The sequence below is a fragment of the Tenrec ecaudatus genome, chromosome 2, assembly GCF_050624435.1.
Source record: "Tenrec ecaudatus isolate mTenEca1 chromosome 2, mTenEca1.hap1, whole genome shotgun sequence".
In the NCBI taxonomy this organism is placed as follows: Eukaryota; Metazoa; Chordata; class Mammalia; order Afrosoricida; family Tenrecidae; genus Tenrec; species Tenrec ecaudatus.
In genome coordinates this window covers 192,058,937-192,075,694 of record NC_134531.1, presented here as the reverse complement: position 1 = coordinate 192,075,694, position 16,758 = coordinate 192,058,937, and the positions used below count along the sequence as shown (strand labels likewise).

General features: G+C 53.0%; 1 protein-coding gene, 1 non-coding gene and 1 pseudogene across 2 annotated transcripts; all 3 read left to right on the top strand.

Moving 5' to 3' along the window:
- Positions 1-2,483: 2,483 nt before the first annotated feature.
- On the top strand, positions 2,484-2,604 carry LOC142441574 (small nucleolar RNA SNORA61). The gene has a single exon (XR_012782943.1). It is a non-coding gene; the product is annotated as a small nucleolar RNA SNORA61 (small nucleolar RNA).
- A 3,814-nt stretch (positions 2,605-6,418) lies between these two features.
- On the top strand, positions 6,419-6,557 carry LOC142441787 (U1 spliceosomal RNA; annotated as a pseudogene).
- Positions 6,558-12,481: 5,924 nt separating this feature from the next.
- MXD3 (MAX dimerization protein 3) lies at positions 12,482-16,445 on the top strand. Its single transcript, XM_075542020.1, has 6 exons — positions 12,482-12,654; positions 12,876-12,981; positions 13,649-13,678; positions 13,806-13,920; positions 15,558-15,741; positions 15,816-16,445. Exons 1-6 carry the CDS (start codon positions 12,585-12,587, stop codon positions 15,941-15,943), a joined length of 633 nt encoding a protein of 210 aa, XP_075398135.1. The 5' UTR covers positions 12,482-12,584; the 3' UTR covers positions 15,944-16,445.
- The last annotated feature ends 313 nt before the right edge of the window (positions 16,446-16,758 follow it).

Here is a 16,758-nt window from a genome sequence, read left to right as displayed (position 1 = left end):
TAAGCTCTCGTGTCAGGTGCTGTCAAGTCAGTTTCACCTCGAAGGGCCAGCGAAGGAAGCACTGCCCCGTCCACGCCGCCCTCCAATTGTTCTTGCGTTTGCTGCTCCGTTGTTGCGGGAGCTGGGTCAGTCCTGTCTTTGACTGCCTTCCTCTTCTCCACCAGCCCTCTACTTTGGCAAGGCAAGCGCGATACCATTTTCCAGGGATCGGCCTCTCCTGGCAAGCTGTCTACAGTATTTGAGACAAAGTCTCTCAATCTTTGCCTCCAAGGAGCGTTCCGGCTGCGCTTCAGCCAAGACGCCTTGTTTGTTCTTCTGGCAGCCGCGTTCGTCTTCCGCAGCACCGCCCCGCGAGCACACCAGCTCTCCTTCGTCCTCCTCACTCAGTGTCCAGTGTCCCCTGCACAGGACGAGAGAGGAAGTGCCATGGGTGCGAGATACAGAGAGGAACTTACACAGACGGAACACGTCACCGTGTTCCTAGACAGGCAGATTCAATATTGTGCAAATGTCAGTATTACCAAACATACTTTACAAATTAATGCCCTTCCAATCCAAATCCCACCACAAATTTTCAAAGAAATGGAAAGATAAATTACAAACTTCATACGGAAAGGAAGTAAACCTAGGATAACTGAAACGTTACTAAAACAATTAAAACAAGTAGGAAGACTTTTGCTCCTCGGCCTTAAAACCCACTATATTGCCCCAGTAATTAAAACAGCCTGGTGCTGGTGCAGCGATAGATATGGAGACCAATGGGTTAGAATTGAAAACCCAGAAATACAGCCAAGTACTGAACAACACCTAATTTTTGATAAAGAAATCAAACACATTAAATGGGTAAGAGACAGCTTTTTCAACCAATGGCACTGGGAAAATGGGATGTCCACCTGCAAAAGGAACGAATCCGACCCGCACCTCACACCGTGCACAAAACCAGACCCAGAGTGGGCCAAAGACCTAAATAAAAATCACACACTTATTAAGACCCTCAGTGAAAACACAGCGACCCTAGACACACTACCGAACATAATGAAAACAATCCACACGACAGAAGACAAAATAAAGTCCTGGGACCTATTAAAAACATGACGTCTGTACCACAAAGACTTTATCAAAAAGTCAACGGAGAATTCTCGGATTTGGGAAAAAAATATTCGGTGACAATCGTCAAACTCTATAGAAACCACAACATCTTAACAAGAAAAACACAAATCAATTTTTTAAAAAGGGCACAAGACATGAACAGGCAGTTTTCCAAAGATGACAATCAGCAGCTAACAACAATACGAAGGAATGTTCACGGTCATTAACAAGAGCAGAAATACAAATTCAAATTTTGGCAAAACTCAGTGAAATGGAAACTTGCTGGAGACAATGTGGAGAGACGGAAATGCTTTTCTTTTCGTCTAGTTTTTTTTGGAACTGCGTTTCTGTTGCCGGTGGGATCATAGAATTGTACAACCACTATAGAAGTCAGGATGCCATTTCCCTAAACAGATGCAAATCCAAGAACCTTATGACCCAGTAACCTTTCTACCAGGTATATACCCAAAAGAAATGAAGAATATAACATGAACATACATACACCTAGATTTAGCGCTCCCATCTCCACAATGGCAAACCAACCAGAAACCCCAATGAGAGAGGAATGGATAAACAAGCTGGGTTACATGCACAGTATGGAGTTTTATGCATCAATAAAAAACAATGACGGCACTCTCTCAGACTCCACAAGACATGGACAAAACTAGAGAACATTCTGCTTAGCAAACTCAGTCAGTCTTACAGGGACAGACTGTCACCATTGCTGTATGGAAAGAGGAAGAGGAAGAGTGGTTTCTGTATTGGTAGGTAGATGTGATCTTTCGGTTGGTTGTGCCAACCTGGGCGACAGGAACATGTGGGATTCATGTGGCCACAGTTTGATTGAGGACAAAGAGATAAATGGCTCTGCAAGGCCCGCTCACGTCTCTCTTCTCTGGTGATTAGAGCTTGCTGGAGTGAGCTGCTGCCTTAGCTAGTCCTCTGCCCCAACCTGTGCGCCACTCCACCTGTGGCTCCTTCAAGACCTGCTTCGCCACGCTGCCCTTGAGTCTGGTGGATCCTGTTACCTTTCATTGCTTGCATTCCATAGCCCACCCGGGCCTGCTTCCCTAAGCTCCCAAGCTACGACTGTTGGTGACCCCCCCTGCTGCTTGCTTGGACCCTGCAGCCCACGTGAGTTGAAGGGCTTCCAGTATATTGACTGCTCCACAGAAGTGAGTTGAACTGTACTGCTGTGTGGACTCATTAGCTCTTAGATTCCTCCTCATGGTATAAACCTGCCCTTAGAGGGGTGGGAGTGGGAGCAGACAGAGGGGAGGGATTGGGGGGCAATGACAATAAAACGGCAGGGGGGGGTTTAACATAAAAAAATTAAAATGTTAAAAACTTATTAAATTAAAAGTTGCTTCATTGAGAAAAAATACAAAACAAAAAACCTCCAGATTCCTTACCCCTCAGATCTGAATATTGGTCTGAGTGGCTGAAAAAGGAAGAAAAATAAAACTGAAGTGGACTTGGAGTCATTAATGATGCATAAGTTCATTTCAAACATAAAAACAAGAAAATGGGGAGGAGAGAGTGGAACACAGCCTGGCCCACCAGGCCGTGAGGATGATGTTCCTGAGTAGAGCAGCCAGACCACAGAGAGGACAACATGGCTGGCCCCACTATGAGAAATGATGCCCCTCAGTGACCAAGGGAGATACAGGGGACAGCACCAGAGACACAGTGTGGGAATTGCACCTGACCTGATCCCACCACACCGAGGCAAAGCACTGGGGGAGTGCAGCGGAACAGCAAGGGAATGGAGTGGCAAGGTCCCCAGGGAATGCTGAAAGTGGACTTTGGGGCCAGGGTATGGTGCCCCAACAGACTGGACTGGAAAACGCTCCTAAGGGCCAGCAAACGATCCCTGAACTAACTACAAGCTTTTTTCTTGTGAACTGTTTTGTTCTGTTCTTTGTCAGTGGTTTGTTTTTGTTGTTTTGTTGTCTGGTTGTATACTGTTGCTTTGTTTTCCTCTGTCTTGTTTTCGTGCATGTTAGTGTCTCCACGGGTCTGTCTGAATAAGACAGGCTGAATGAACTATCTGGAGGAAAAACAACGGGACCGACAATTCTGGGGGGACTTGGGATAGGGGGAGGTGGGGGGGGGGTAAGGAAGTAGTGTTAACAAACACAGGGACAAGGGAACAACATGGGACCCAAATTGGTGGTGGGGGTGAGTGGCAGGCCTGGTAGGGGATGATCAAGGGTAGGGTAACGTAACGAAGAGGTATAGCTGTAGCCCAGGTGGGGACAGAGCATGGTAGTAGGGCAGGAGGAAAGTCAAGGGAGAGGGAGGAAAGAGCTAGGAGTCAAAGGGCATTTATAGAGGTCTAGACAACAACATGTACATGCAAATACATATATGAGGATGGGGAAATAGATCTAATTGTCTACACTTATAGGTTTAATATTAAGGTGGCAGAAGAACCTTGGGCCTCTACTCAAGCACTCCCTCGATGCATGAATACTTTCTTTTATTAAATTGGCACTCTACGATGCTCACCCTCCCGACACAACTGCTGAAGCCAAAGCGGGTGAACAAGTAAATGTGGTGAAGAAAGCTGATGGTGCCCGGCTATCAAAAGAGATAGTGTCTGGGGTCTTAAAGGCTTGAAGATAAACAAGCGGCCATCTAGCTCAGAAGCAACAAAGCCCACATGGAAGAACACACCAGCCTGTGTGATCACATGGTCCTGAAGGGATCAGTTATCAGGCATCAAAGAACAAAAAAATCATATCATTGGCTGTACACCTCCATGATACGATCGCCGAGGACAAACGGGTGCATAAGCAAATGTGGCGAAGAAAGCTGATGGTGCCCAGCTATCAAAAGAGATAGTGTCTGGGGTCTTAAAGGCTTGAAGGTGAACAAGCGGCCATCTAGCTCAGAAGCAACAAAGCCCACATGGAAGAAGCACACCAGCCTGTGCGATCACGAGGTGCCAAAGGGACCAGGTATAAGGCATCATCCAAAAAAAAATACGATAGTGAATGAAGGGGGAAGTGCAGAGTGGAGACCCACAGCCCATTTGTCGGCCACTGGAGGTCCCCTCACAGAGGGAACTAGGGGAGGAGATGAGACAGTCAGGGTGTGATGTAGCAACGATGAAGAATACAGCTTTCCCCCAGATCCTGGATGCTTCCTCCCCTCCAACTACCATAATCCGAATTCTACCTTGCAGGACTGGATAGGGCAGAGGTTGTACACTGGTACAGATAGGAGCTGGAGGCACAGGGAATCCGGGGTGGATGATACCTTCAGGACCAGGGGTGTGAGGGGCAATACTGGGAGGGTAGAGGGTGAGTGGGTTGGAAAGGGGGAACTGATTACAAGGATCTGCATGTGACCTCCTCCCTGGGGGATGGATGGCAGAGAAGGGGGGTAAGGGAGACTCCGGATAGGGCAAGATATGACAAAATAATAATCTATAAATTATCAAAGGCTCATGAGGGAGGGGGGAGCGGGGAGGGAGGGGGGAAAAAGAGGACCTGATGCAAAGGGCTTAAGTGGAGAGCAAATGCTTTGAAAATGATGAGGGCAAAGGATGTACAGATGTGCTTTATACAATTGATGTATGTATATGTATGGATTGTGATAAGAGTTGTATGAGCCCCCAATAAAATATTTTTAAAAAACAAACAAAAAACAAAACCAAGACAATTCCCTGGCCGGGTCAGGGTCAGCAGTCCTCAGAGTCACATTCTTGCTTTTCAGTGCTTGCAAGAGGCCCGGCGCAGCGGACTGGCCCGATGTGCACAGACGTTGTCGATGGAAACCTAGCTTACGGTGTAAACGTTCGTGAAAAACAGAACAAAACATTTAAGGTGAGATAAACATTTTCAGCTAATCAAAAACTGGGCGGATTTGCTGGTCACAGACCCACCTTATAAGAAATGCTAAGAGGAATTCCTCAGGTTGAAGGGAAATGTTACCAAATTAAGACTCAGCTCCGCAAACTGGAAATGGTGAAGGTGCAGTGGACTATGAAAGACTATCTATCCTCCCGTCTGATTTTAAAGCCAATTGGCTGCTTTTTGTTCAGTACCGGGGATTAGGGGAGGGAGCGGCACGTGTAGACTAGGGCGAAGGGACAGGCAAGACACAAGAAGAGGAGTGGGGAGGGGGAGTCAATTGGCTATTTAAGCAAAAATACAACAGTGTATTAGGAGTTTAATGCTCATAGAAGTGAAATATATGGCAAGAGTGGCAGAAGGATGGTAGACTGTCAGTCATTCTGGACACATAATGGCAGGTCTTTTTACATTACATATGAAGGATGTAGTATTAATGTGAAGTAGACTACGGTCACTTACATACACACGTGAAATGGAATGCTACGCATCTAAATCATCCTAAAGAAGCACTGGATTGGAAACCCCAAAGTCAGCATTCAAAGGCACCCGTCACTCCACCAGAGAACGACGGGCTGCCGTCAGCAGACTGTGGAGTCTCCACGGCATCGCTGTGGGTCAGGCCTGCCTCGCTGGCACGGGTGTGGGTGTGAGGAGGCCAACGGAGACAAAACAGGAAAAGAACTGTTCAGACAAGACCGATGCAAGACAAAAACCGAGATGATAGACTTGAACCCAACCATATTAGCAATCTCATTACATTAAAAGGCAGCAATTTTCAGAATACATTAAAAAACACGAACATCTATATGCTGTTTGCAAGAAAAACGTTAAACTTGTGTAATAGTTAAACTTCTGTATCAACTTGGCAGGACCAGAATTCTCCGTGGTTTGGCAGTTAAGAAAAATCCACAATTATAGTGGGAAGTTATAACACTCTTCTCTTGGGAATTTATCGAAGTAAACCTCAATAAGGATATATAGGCAGTGTATATGGTTTGTAACAGAATCAATTAAGCTCATGGACGTTGTCAGAATGCCACACAACAACTTGACGATGCCTGCTATCTCAGTGCATGAGTCATCAAGAAAGATCATGCTGCAATATTCTAACCTCATAATAGTACATTCTCTGACAACAATGGAACTAAATAAAATACTAGTAAGACAAGAATCTCTAGAAAATTCCCCATGTTTGGAAATCCAAAACACACTCCATCATATCCATGAGTCGTGCGTCAAAGAAGGAATTTCAGAGGGAATGAGGGAAATATCAGCGTGAAAAGCCAAAGAAGCCGCAGTAAAATCTGAGGGTGTGGCCAAGGCAGTGCTTTGAGGGAAATGTGTAGCTCTGAGCGATTTTACTCACTTTTCCAACTGTAAAGAAAAAAAAGAGGAACAAATTAATATCCAAGTTGTTTTAAAAGTAGTAAGTCTGAACAGTAAACCTTCAGCCAGACTTATCAAGAATACTTACCTGGCAGGGGAGATACCATGATCACGAAGGTGGATTTCCCAGGGGAGGCTCACCCATTGCGCTGCGGGTGTGCTGACCCCTGCGATTTCCCCAAATGTGGTAGTGAGGGACTGCATTCGCGCTCTCCCCCGAAAAAAGAAAAACTTATCAAGAAAAGAGAAAGGGACCAAATTACTTCTATCTGGAATTTTAACAAGTGGACCTACTCCCGACCCTACGGAAGGAAGTCTGTCTCCAGTGGGCGCCGCCACGACAGTCGGAGCTCTCAACCACGTCCAAGATGTCGTCTGGCCAGGCTGGGCCTCATGGCCTGTTGCCTGCAAGCGACCCTTATCTCACTCTCTCTCTTTCCTTCTTCTTTCTGTAAACGTACAGCGATGCATCGTTGTACCCTCCATACAGGAGCCACAGGCTGAGGTAAATGCGAACAAAGCCCAACTGCCACCACCCCCGCCCACCCGCAGAGGTTTCCCGAGGACCTGGCTCTCTCCAGGAACTTCCAGAGATGAGTGGGCACCCCAGCCAGTCTCGGGCATGTTGTGGTGCATCTTGCTGCTGCCATTTGGCAGAGCTGCTGGACACCGTTGAAAGTCACTGCTTTAACCTTTGTCTGTCTTCCCTGGACCAGCAGCACCGCCTTCTGCCACAGGCAAGGGGCAGACTGGCCTTCCTGGTTGTCCTGCCCGAAGGGCCAAGCGTATTGGCTTCTCCCTGACCTGCACACATCTAGCCCTGCACAGAGCCTGGCACCAACTCCCACAGCTTCAGGACAAAGACTCCCAGCCTGGCCTGGGTTGCCAACACTGCCGCCTCTGGACCCCCTGTCTGGACGCTGAGATCAAAAGAGGTGTTCCATGAGGCCTCTTTTAGAGTATTGAAGAGCAAGGATGTTACTCTGAGGACTCAGGTGTGCCAGACCCAAGCCATGGTATTTTTTGGAAATCTTTTTATTGGGGGCTCGGCCATGGTATTTTCAATTGCTTCCCATGCATGTGAAGGTTGGACAAAGAATAGATGGCTTGGAAGTGTGGTGCGAATGAAAAGCATTGGGTATCCTGGACTGCTGAAAGGACACACCAATGTCTTTGAAGAAGTAGAACCAGAGCACACCTGAGACAAGGATGACGAAACTTCATCTCACGGACTTGGACAGGTCGTCAGGAGAGACCAGTCCCTGGAGAAGGGCATCATGCCTGGTAGAGCGGACGGGCGGGGAAGAGGAAGGCATCGGGGAGACGCACTAACGCAGTGGCCACACAATGGGCTCAGGCATGGGACTGCACGGCGGGCTGTCCTGTGGTGCACAGTCGAGTGGGTTGGAATTGACTTGGTGGAACTTCACCACCACCAGCGGATGGTTCCACGACTTGTCGGTCAGTTTGTCGTGCTGTGGTGGCTTGTGTGCGGCTGCGGTCCTGGAAACCATGTCTCTGCCCTTTCAAATCCCAACAAGGTCACCCAGCATGACCAGTTTTCCGTGGAGCTTCCAGACGAAGCACAGAATACGAAGAGGGACTGGCTCCCCACTTTGAAGAATGCAGCCACTGAAAACCTAAAGCCCAGAATGGAAACCCGGTCCTAGACTGAGCGCCTTGTGAAGGAAGCAAACTTGCATGAGACAGTGCCAGGGGCTGGGCCCCTCGGGGAAGCTGCCTTCTCAAAGTAGAGGCAGAGGGGCCACGGTGATGCGGATGGAGTAAAGCCTGTGGGGGCGAAGCTTTCGGGGTCTTCATGTGCTCAGGGGCATACCTCAAGGCGAGATGAAACAGCTGCAAACCTCAGTGAATGGTCAGAACCTGAAGTATGAATCCGGGAAAGGTGGAAGTTGTCAAGGATGGAATGGAAAGCATGCTGATCCATAGCCCAGGTGCTGGTGAGCTGGCAGGGGCTGGAACCGGCCACTTTGACTCAGGACATCGCATGGCTCACGATGCCGGGAAGGGCACAATCAAGAGGAATGGGCTTGCATTCTTCATCAGAGAGGACTTTTTTGTTTAGTTGTTTTTTGGGGGTCTGTTCAGGTTATTTTAATCAGGATCGTTGCTGTACGCTCAGGTTGAAGCTGAAGCAAATGAGTTTGTTTCAGGAACCACAGGGAGTGAGCCGGGCCTGGGCTGGGGAGTCCTCGCAGTGGGTGCAGCACAGAAGCCTCAGCCAGGACTCTGAGGAGGGGCAGGAGCATCAGTTCCTGGGCCCCGCTGGCACTAGAATCGCTCTGAGAGGGGGACACAGGGGTGCCTGAGGTTCAGGCGAGGCCAGCCAGCCAATTCTTCCTGAGACCTCGTTCCCATGTCCCCTCTTGCGACCCAGTCTCCTCCGGGGCCATCAATCCTGTCCTCAGATCCAGTCTCTGGGGAAAGACCCTCTTAAGGGTCTTGCCCCATCTCAGGCCACTCAAACCTCTCTGTCAGAGGAGGACGGATCCTTTTGTCCCCAGTTCACTTCCTGTTCCTGTTCCACACAGGTCCCCTTCCTATACCAACAGGAGTGAGGGCAGAGGGCAGCTTCAAGCGCCAGCTCTCACCGAGTTGGTTGTGCGTTGGCTTCCTTTCCGCCTCTCCTGGCCTCAGTTTCCCCATCTATAAATTGGAGACGGGGGCAGTGGTGGTTCAGGGGTAGAACTCTCCCCTTCCCCCAGGGGATCATGGAGGCTTATATGTTGCCGAACAGCTTTCAGAGGAGCTTCCAGGCTAAGATGGACTAGGAAGAAAGGCCTGGTGATCTATTTCTAGCACTCACCATTGAAAGCCTGCTTGAGCACAAAGCCCGGACCTGCAGCTGGACTCGGGGCATGTTGCATGGGGGCCCCGTGACTGGGAGGCCGGCTCACCGCTCAGTGGCTCATCACAAAGTGGAGCTGGGAAGCAGGCCTCCCTGGTGACGGTGAGCGCAGAGGGTTCTGGGCTGATGCTCAGGAGACTTCCTCTCTCTGCCCTCACTCCAGGTCTTCTGTGCCTGTCCTGCTGCCCTAGTCTGTGCCGGTGACCAGGCCTGTGTCCTCTGGAGCATCCATTTCTGACTACACCGGTCCCTTGGAGCCATTTGGGGGGTGGGGTAGAGTGGATATCCTCTCTAGGGAAGCTTTCTGGTCTGCAAGTACCTGAGATGAAACTCAGGGCAGACCTTGGAGCACGATTTAGCTTCTGGCAGGATCTGGGGCTGGTGTTGGGCCTCACAAGGAGGTCCTAGCCCCAAAGCCATTGAGCATCTCTGGCCTGGCCTCAGAGGAGCACCCAGGTGCTGGGTGCAGGAGCCCTGTTGGCCCAGAGCTCTGGGCCCACGTCCTGTCCTCACCTACCTTGCGGAGGTCCTTCAGTCTATGTCCCTCTGGCCAGTGGGTCTGGCCCACATTCAGGGTGCTGACTTGCCGGCAGGTTCCCCAGCTGGAATCTACCCAAGACTCCGTGCAGTCCAAACTCCTTGATGTGGTCCTCAGGAACCAGGCCAGGCACCTCTCCAGACCCTCCTGCGTCACCTTTGCACCCCCAGGCTCCAGTCGCCTGGATCCCTCCCACCTCAGGGACACCTCTCTTACAATCTGGGGACTCTCCTCCTTCAAGTCCCACACCCCTCCTCCAAGATTGGCTCCCGGTAGCCCCTATGTCTGACTGGCAGCCTTGTGGCTGCTGATGTTCGTGAAATAAAATGGGAGGTTCACCCACAAGTCTTTCTTCAGATCTCACTGGCTGGAGGAGGTGCCTGTTTGGGGCCCTGTCAGCCCCTCCAGTGTCAGCTGCTCCCCTGCTGCCTTGGTCTGCACCCTGCCACGTTGCTCTTAGCTTTGGGGCCTTTGCACATGCCCTTCCTTTCTGGGGCCTTCTTTCACATCGTTCTACCTAGTTACCTCCTGTTCCTCCATGTGGTCGATGAGCGTGTTTTTCACACGGGAAGGGCATAGACATGAGAGTAGCTGAAGGGTGGGGTGCTGTTGACTGAATTGTGTCTTCTCACATCTGCATTGGGAGCCTAGCCCGTATATCCCTGTGGATGTGATCCTGTTGGGACATAGAATTTCCTTTAAGGTTAACGATACTGGTTATGCATTAAACTGCTAACGGCAAGGTCAGCAGTTCAAAACAAGCTGCTCTGCTGGAGGAAGACAAGGCTTTCTGCTCCTGGTAAGAGTTACAGTCTGGAAACCCCACGGGGACAGTCCTACAGTTCTATGGGGGTAACTATGAGCCACACGGGACTCGAGGGCAGTGAGTTTGGTTTAGTTCTAGGTTAATGAAGCTATACCAAGCTAGGGTGAGTCACAGCCTCACTACTCCTCAGTTATAAACCAAGCGGATTAGAGACAGGCGCCTGAAGAAGACACTATCTGTCGCAGGCTGAGGAATCCATCAGCCTAGCAACTCCAGACGGCCGGTGGCTACTATACACCGAAATAGACAAGGAAGACCTCCCCCAAAAGCCCACTGGAAATTCAGCCATCAATCCTTCTGAACAGTGAGAAAATAAATGTTATTTATGGGCATCTACCCTGGTGGCATAGTGGTTACCGCTGGACTGCAATCTGCAAGGTCCCAGGTTGGAAACTCCCAGTGGCTCCTGGGGAGAAAGATGGGGTTTTCTACGCCCTGACAGTTAGTCTCAGACACTCACAGGGGCATTGCAACCCTGCCCAACAGGGTTGCTCTTGTGTGGGTTTATAGGCCACCACCTGTGGTATTTCTCAACAACAGCACGAGTGCCCCTAGCGCTACCCTAGGGACGTCTCCGACCTGATTAGGCCACACGCTCTTCCTGCCAAAACTGTGCCTTTATGTCTGTGTCATTCTGGCATTGGTCTTCCCGGACAGTCTGTGAATGCTGCATATTCCTCAGGGACGTGGCTTTTGCCTATTTCTGCATCCCGCAGTTCTGGGGATGATGCTGGACACAATGCCTGGTGTCTCCTAGGTCCTCAGAAAGGTTTAGTGAGTTGTCAGGTGGACAGACCCAGCCGCAGTTCAAGGCTGATGTGTGAGTGACGGCCCTGGGAGGCGCCCTTGGCGAAACTCCAGTTTCTGGCCTGATCTGAGAAGTGACTGCCGTGCGTCCAGTCCAGTTTCCTGCCCCCCTCCCCTTGTGGTCGTCTCACCCTGTCACAGCTGCTTTCACCTTCCAGTCTCCACCTGTCACAGGCCCCCACAGGTGTGGGCAAAGCCTCCTTAAAGAAGGGCTCTCTGAGGAAGGCAACCAGGGGCTCCCCAGAGGGAGGAAGGCACCGCCTTCTGGGGAATCTGCAGCAGCTCCGAGGTGCTCCATGCGCAGGGCCCTCCACTGAGACTGCCGATGGGGTTTCCGGTTTCCGAAGTAAGCATCCTAAGAGGTAGCAGTGACCTTGACTGGGAGGGATGCTACTTGGATGACGCTCTTACAAAGCCAGTTCGCATGCATCCTGGGAAGTGGTTACTGACATTCTCAGCAACAACTGCTTCCCTGAAGACGAACCAGGAGATTCCATTAGACACGATGAAGGATGAACCCCGGCGGAGGCCTACGAGGGGCAGAAGGCAGGCAGACGCGGGGGCAGACACCAGTCGCCCTGGGAAGGGCCGGACCACCGCCCCCCTCCCCTGCGCCTGCGCACTGCGGCCCTGTTCCCCGCTCAGCGCCACCCGAGTCGCCCTGGTTTTCAAATTTGAAACCTGTTTCTTTTCCCGCCCGCTCGTGCTGACCAGCGGCGGGAGAGGGCGGGGCCAAGCGCCAGCCAACCGGGCCGCAGAGTGCGCCCCGGGCCAATGGGAGCGCGGCGCGCGGCCGGCCCCGCCTCCGCGGCGCCCACGTGCGCGGCCAAACCTGGGCTCCCGGGAGGACCTGGCCCCAGAGCTGCGGCCGGCGCCGGTCCCCGGCCCTCGCGGCCCTGGGCGCCGGCCCAGGGGCCCTGAGTCACTGGCGCGGGCTTGTTCTGGGAAGCGTCCCGACGCGTTACTTCCAGCCCGTGGGTTCGCCGAAGGGCCAGGCTGAGAGCCGGGGGTGCGACCAGCCTGGCTGGCGTCCCGGGCGGCTCGGTCTGCGGGCGGGCGGGTCCTGGGGGCGGGTCCGGGGCGGGGCGTCCGGGAGGCGGGGTTGGGCCCTGTGTTTGTTGCTCCGTGTCAGTTATATTGTAACAAAAGTGCTGCAGCGCTGATCTGCTGGCACCCCAGGTAAGCCCGCCGCCAGCTGTCGCCGACATGGAACCCGTGGCCAGCAATATCCAGGTCCTGCTGCAAGCCGCTGAGTACCTGGAGCGCCGGGAGAGAGGTGAGGAGGAGCCCCTGGCCGGCGGTCTTGCAGACACGGGCCTGGACCAGATTTGACTCCCAACTCGAAGGATGCCTGGCCCGAGCGTAGTCGCCCCAGCCTTCAGCTCGCATCCAAATAGAGGACTGCGGGCGGTCGAGCAAGGAGGGATTAGGGAAAGAGCCCTGGTGCCAAAAGGCCCTTCCTGACCTGACTCCGCCGCGGGGGGCTCTCTCTGGCAGAGGCTGAGCATGGCTATGCGTCCCTGTGCCCGCACCGCAATCCAGGCTCCATCCACAGGAGGAAGAAACGAGCCCCTCAAGCGCCCGGCGCGCTGGACAGTGGACGGTGAGCAGGACTGGGAGCGGTGGGGTGGGGGATGGGCAGTGTCCTGCTTGGTGGCCCTCTTAGGTCCACTTACTTCCTCCTCATTTGCATTGTCTGTCGGGTACCCTACTCAGGGAGGCTTTCAGACCCCTCACTCGTTACCCCCTTTGTGCCAGAGTCACACATCCTTCCACTTATTTAAGGGCGATTTCTTGAGGATCTCCGATATTCCAGGAGCTGGGAGCCAGACCGTTCTGGGCCTGGTCCACCCTCTCCTCTACCTCACAAGGCAAGCTACTTAGCCGCCTTTGCACATGACATTGCCTCTTACTTGAATGCCCCTCCCTCTACGCTCCCTCTTTAGGAAACTTACTTCTGGGCTCAGCAGTTAAGGTTCACTCTGCCAGGAAGCCCTTGATGTCTGGTTGGACCAGAGCTTCCAACCGACTAATTCCAGTTTGCCTTCTGGGAATTTGCCTTGCCATCCCAGATAGACTGAATCAGATTCTACATTTTAACCAGATCCTCACAAGGTGATGCTTACAGACCCCAGGGTTGAGTTCTCATAGTCCCGAGGCAGACTCTGTCGCCCTGTGTCAGTGTCCCTGCTCGTCCGCCTGGGGATCTAGGCCCCAGGTCACTCCCAAGTGGCTGACCACCCTTCCCCTCTCCTCCCTGGCCCTGGCAGGTCTGTGCACAATGAACTGGAGAAGCGCAGGTGAGTCCCAGCTGTGTCCTGCATAAGGCCCCAGAAACTGCTCCCTCTCGCCTCCCCTCCCCTGTCATCCTGAGGGGGGGGGCAGCAACAAGGGCTGGCACTGCCCTCCAGACCCCTTCTCCTGCAGGAGGGCCCAGCTGAAACGGTGCCTGGAGCAACTAAAGCAGCAGATGCCCCTGGGGTCTGACAGTGCCCGATATACTACCCTGAGCCTCCTGCGTCGAGCCAGGGTACACATCCAGGTAGGGCCACGTTTGTGTCCACCCGGGGCCAGCTGGCCAGGAGGTGTGCAGTATGTGGGACTGGGGAGGCCTGGGGAGAGGCCGGAGGTCATAACCCCACTATTATTCTGGACAGTTGTCTAGGCTTTTAGTTTCATTCTTGGTAAACAGGAAGAAAAGCAGTTTGTTGTTACTACTGTGGGTTTTACTTATATCCAGCTCTGAGACCTTGGGTCAGCCACCCTCTGAACTTCCCACTCTTCTTCTGTCTGGCAGGGTGGGAGGGCTGGCCTGATGCTCAAATGCTTGTGATATGTCGAATGTAAGGGACATTGAGACTGCCGACTGTGGCAGATTTGTCCACGTTTTCCCCCACCCCATCCTTCAAGGCCTACTCTGGGAAGTCTGTCCTGATGCCACTCTTGGAGGCTGTTTCAGAGAGGAATGAGACCCTGCCAGCTCCTGGCCCTCTGGGCCCAGCGGATGCTGGGCTGTTGCGCGCCCCCTGGTGGACAGGAGCAAGTGTGCGACTCCAGATCTAAGTTGGCTGTCAGGAGCAGATGGCCTGACACGCAGGCCTGCTGCTGGCCAGGTTGCACAGCTGAGAGGCAGATTCAGAGCCCAGTTCCAAGTCCCCCGACTCACCTGCTTTCCTTCAACAGGTATCCCCAGGCACCATTCTAGACCAGAGCCATGGGATGGAGGCAGGGTGGGAGGCAGAGGGGAGCAATAACATTCACAGTAACATTCCAGGGCTCCTGACTGGAACAGCTGGACAGGAGGGGGCCAGGGTTCTGCTGACACCGCCAGTTTACTCAAACTGGAAAGGCGGGTGGAGTCACAACTTGGCCTTGCACCCTTGCTGCCCGCGCTCCACCTGAGTTCTAGACACAGGGATCCACGCCACCTCCATGTGTCACCAAATTGCAGGTGTGGGGACCGTTCACACTGCCCTCGTGTCTGAATCACACTCGGCTGGGACCTGGAGAGCTGACACCCCTTACCCTAGTTCTAGTGCTTCCCCTCCATCTCCTAGGTTTTCCAGACCTTAAGTTCTTACATCGGTGTGAAGGATGTGTGGCAGCTCCTCAGTGTGTTGGTCATCACCTGTCAGCCTCCCTCATGCAACCCCAGGCTGACAGGATCATTGTTCATCAGCTCAACCTCCCACTGGGAATGTCGGATTCTGCCCTCCGCCCACCACCTTCCCCGACTGCTCCCAGGCTCCAGCTCTCCTTCCTGAGTCCACCCCTCACCCAGTCCCTATTGCCTTGCCCCAGAATCAACTCATAGGACAAGGTAGAACAGCCTTATGGAAGTAGGTAGCCTCATTTTCCTCCTGAGGAACGGCTGGTGGGTTCAAACTGTAGATCTTGTGCTTAGCAGCCCACTGTGTGACCACTGTGCCACCAGAGCTTGTCCTTCAATCACTTGATTGGGCCTTCTGAGAGTGTGGCAGGCCCCACCCCAACAGGCCAAATTCCCAAAGGTCATCTCAGTTGTGAAGAGGGGGGCTGGAGGGGACTGGCTTCCTGGTGGAGGGAGTTACTCTGGAGTCCAGATCTAGGTACCACAGGGCCACAACCTGCTGCTGAGGGATGGTGGTTGAGGCCAAGCCCCTGGGTTGGTGGCTCCAGCCTTGCCCCTGGGCTCCACAGAAGCTGGAGGAGCAGGAGCGGCGGGCGCAGCGGCTGAAGGAGAAGCTCCGCAGCAGGCAGCAGAGCCTGCAGCAGCAACTGGAGCAGCTCCGGGCACCGGCAGGGCTGGGTGAGCGCGAGCGGCTTCGGGCAGACAGCTTGGACTCCTCTGGCCTCTCCTCGGAGCGCTGGGACTCCGACCAAGGTAAGTGCCCTCCAGGTGTGGGTAGAGGGATCTGGCAGGGTGACCGGACCTTCTGACGGCACTCTTCTTTGCAGAGGACCTGGAGGTGGACGTGGAGAGCCTGGTGTTTGGGGGTAAGGCAGAGCTGCTACGTGGCTTCAGCGCTGGCCAGGAACACAGCTACTCACACAACTTCTCACAGGGTGAGGATGCCTGGCTATGACCACCATCGCACTGCACACGGCAGACTGACCCAGCCAGGCAGGAGGCCTCCAAGGCTGCTCGGTGCAGCCCGCTGCAATGGACTGGAAGGACCTGTGTGTGCAGGCACTCCCTGCCACATAGCTGGCAGCCAGGCAGTTGCTGAATAGAGGGGGCGTGCTTAAGCCCTGCTAGGCAGGCAGCTTGTGCATTTTTTTGGGTAGCACTTGGCTCTGCACCCCCAAAGGGGTAGGGAGCTTTTTTAGAACCTGTTTACTACCAGAGCAAGGCCCCTGGGCCTTGGTCCTATATATTACTGTCCAGTGTTTTCATGTAAAAGGAGCCCCGCAGGTGCAGTGGTTAGGCTGAGTTTGAACCCACCAGCAGCTCTTGGAAGATGTAGCTGTTGGCGTCGGCAAAGATTCACAGCCCTGAATACCTTATGGCTCACAGGGTTGCTGGGTTCCAATGGACTTGATGACCACTGGGTCTTATTTTCATTAAAAGCCTCTTTTTAAAAACTTCCTCTGTCCATGGTTTGTCTGATGAAAATTGGGTACTCCAGCCACAGACCAAGCTGGAAAAGAGGAAACTGAGCTGTGGCCACCACTGCCGAAGCCTGGCAGTGCACTCCATCTCCACAATGCCCATTGGTGGCTCAGGGGGTGTGACTGGTCTGAGGTCCAAAGGCAGGACTGGAGGAGTCAAGACTTAGATCACAGCTGGGACTCCAGAGCTGAGGCTAATTGAATTCAACAAGTATTTATTGAGTGCTTCTTATGTGCTAAGTATGGTTTCAGTACCTGGGACACATCAGAGAGCAAACAGATCTCTGCT

Bases quoted from the DNA above. Each gene is read 5' to 3' on its own strand.
- MXD3 (XM_075542020.1), top strand. From the start codon at position 12,585: ATGGAACCCGTGGCCAGCAATATCCAGGTCCTGCTGCAAGCCGCTGAG. The intron at 12,982-13,648 runs GTGAGCAGGACT...TGGCCCTGGCAG, and splicing joins GGCGCGCTGGACAGTGGACG to GTCTGTGCACAATGAACTGG. The intron at 13,921-15,557 runs GTAGGGCCACGT...TGGGCTCCACAG, and splicing joins GAGCCAGGGTACACATCCAG to AAGCTGGAGGAGCAGGAGCG.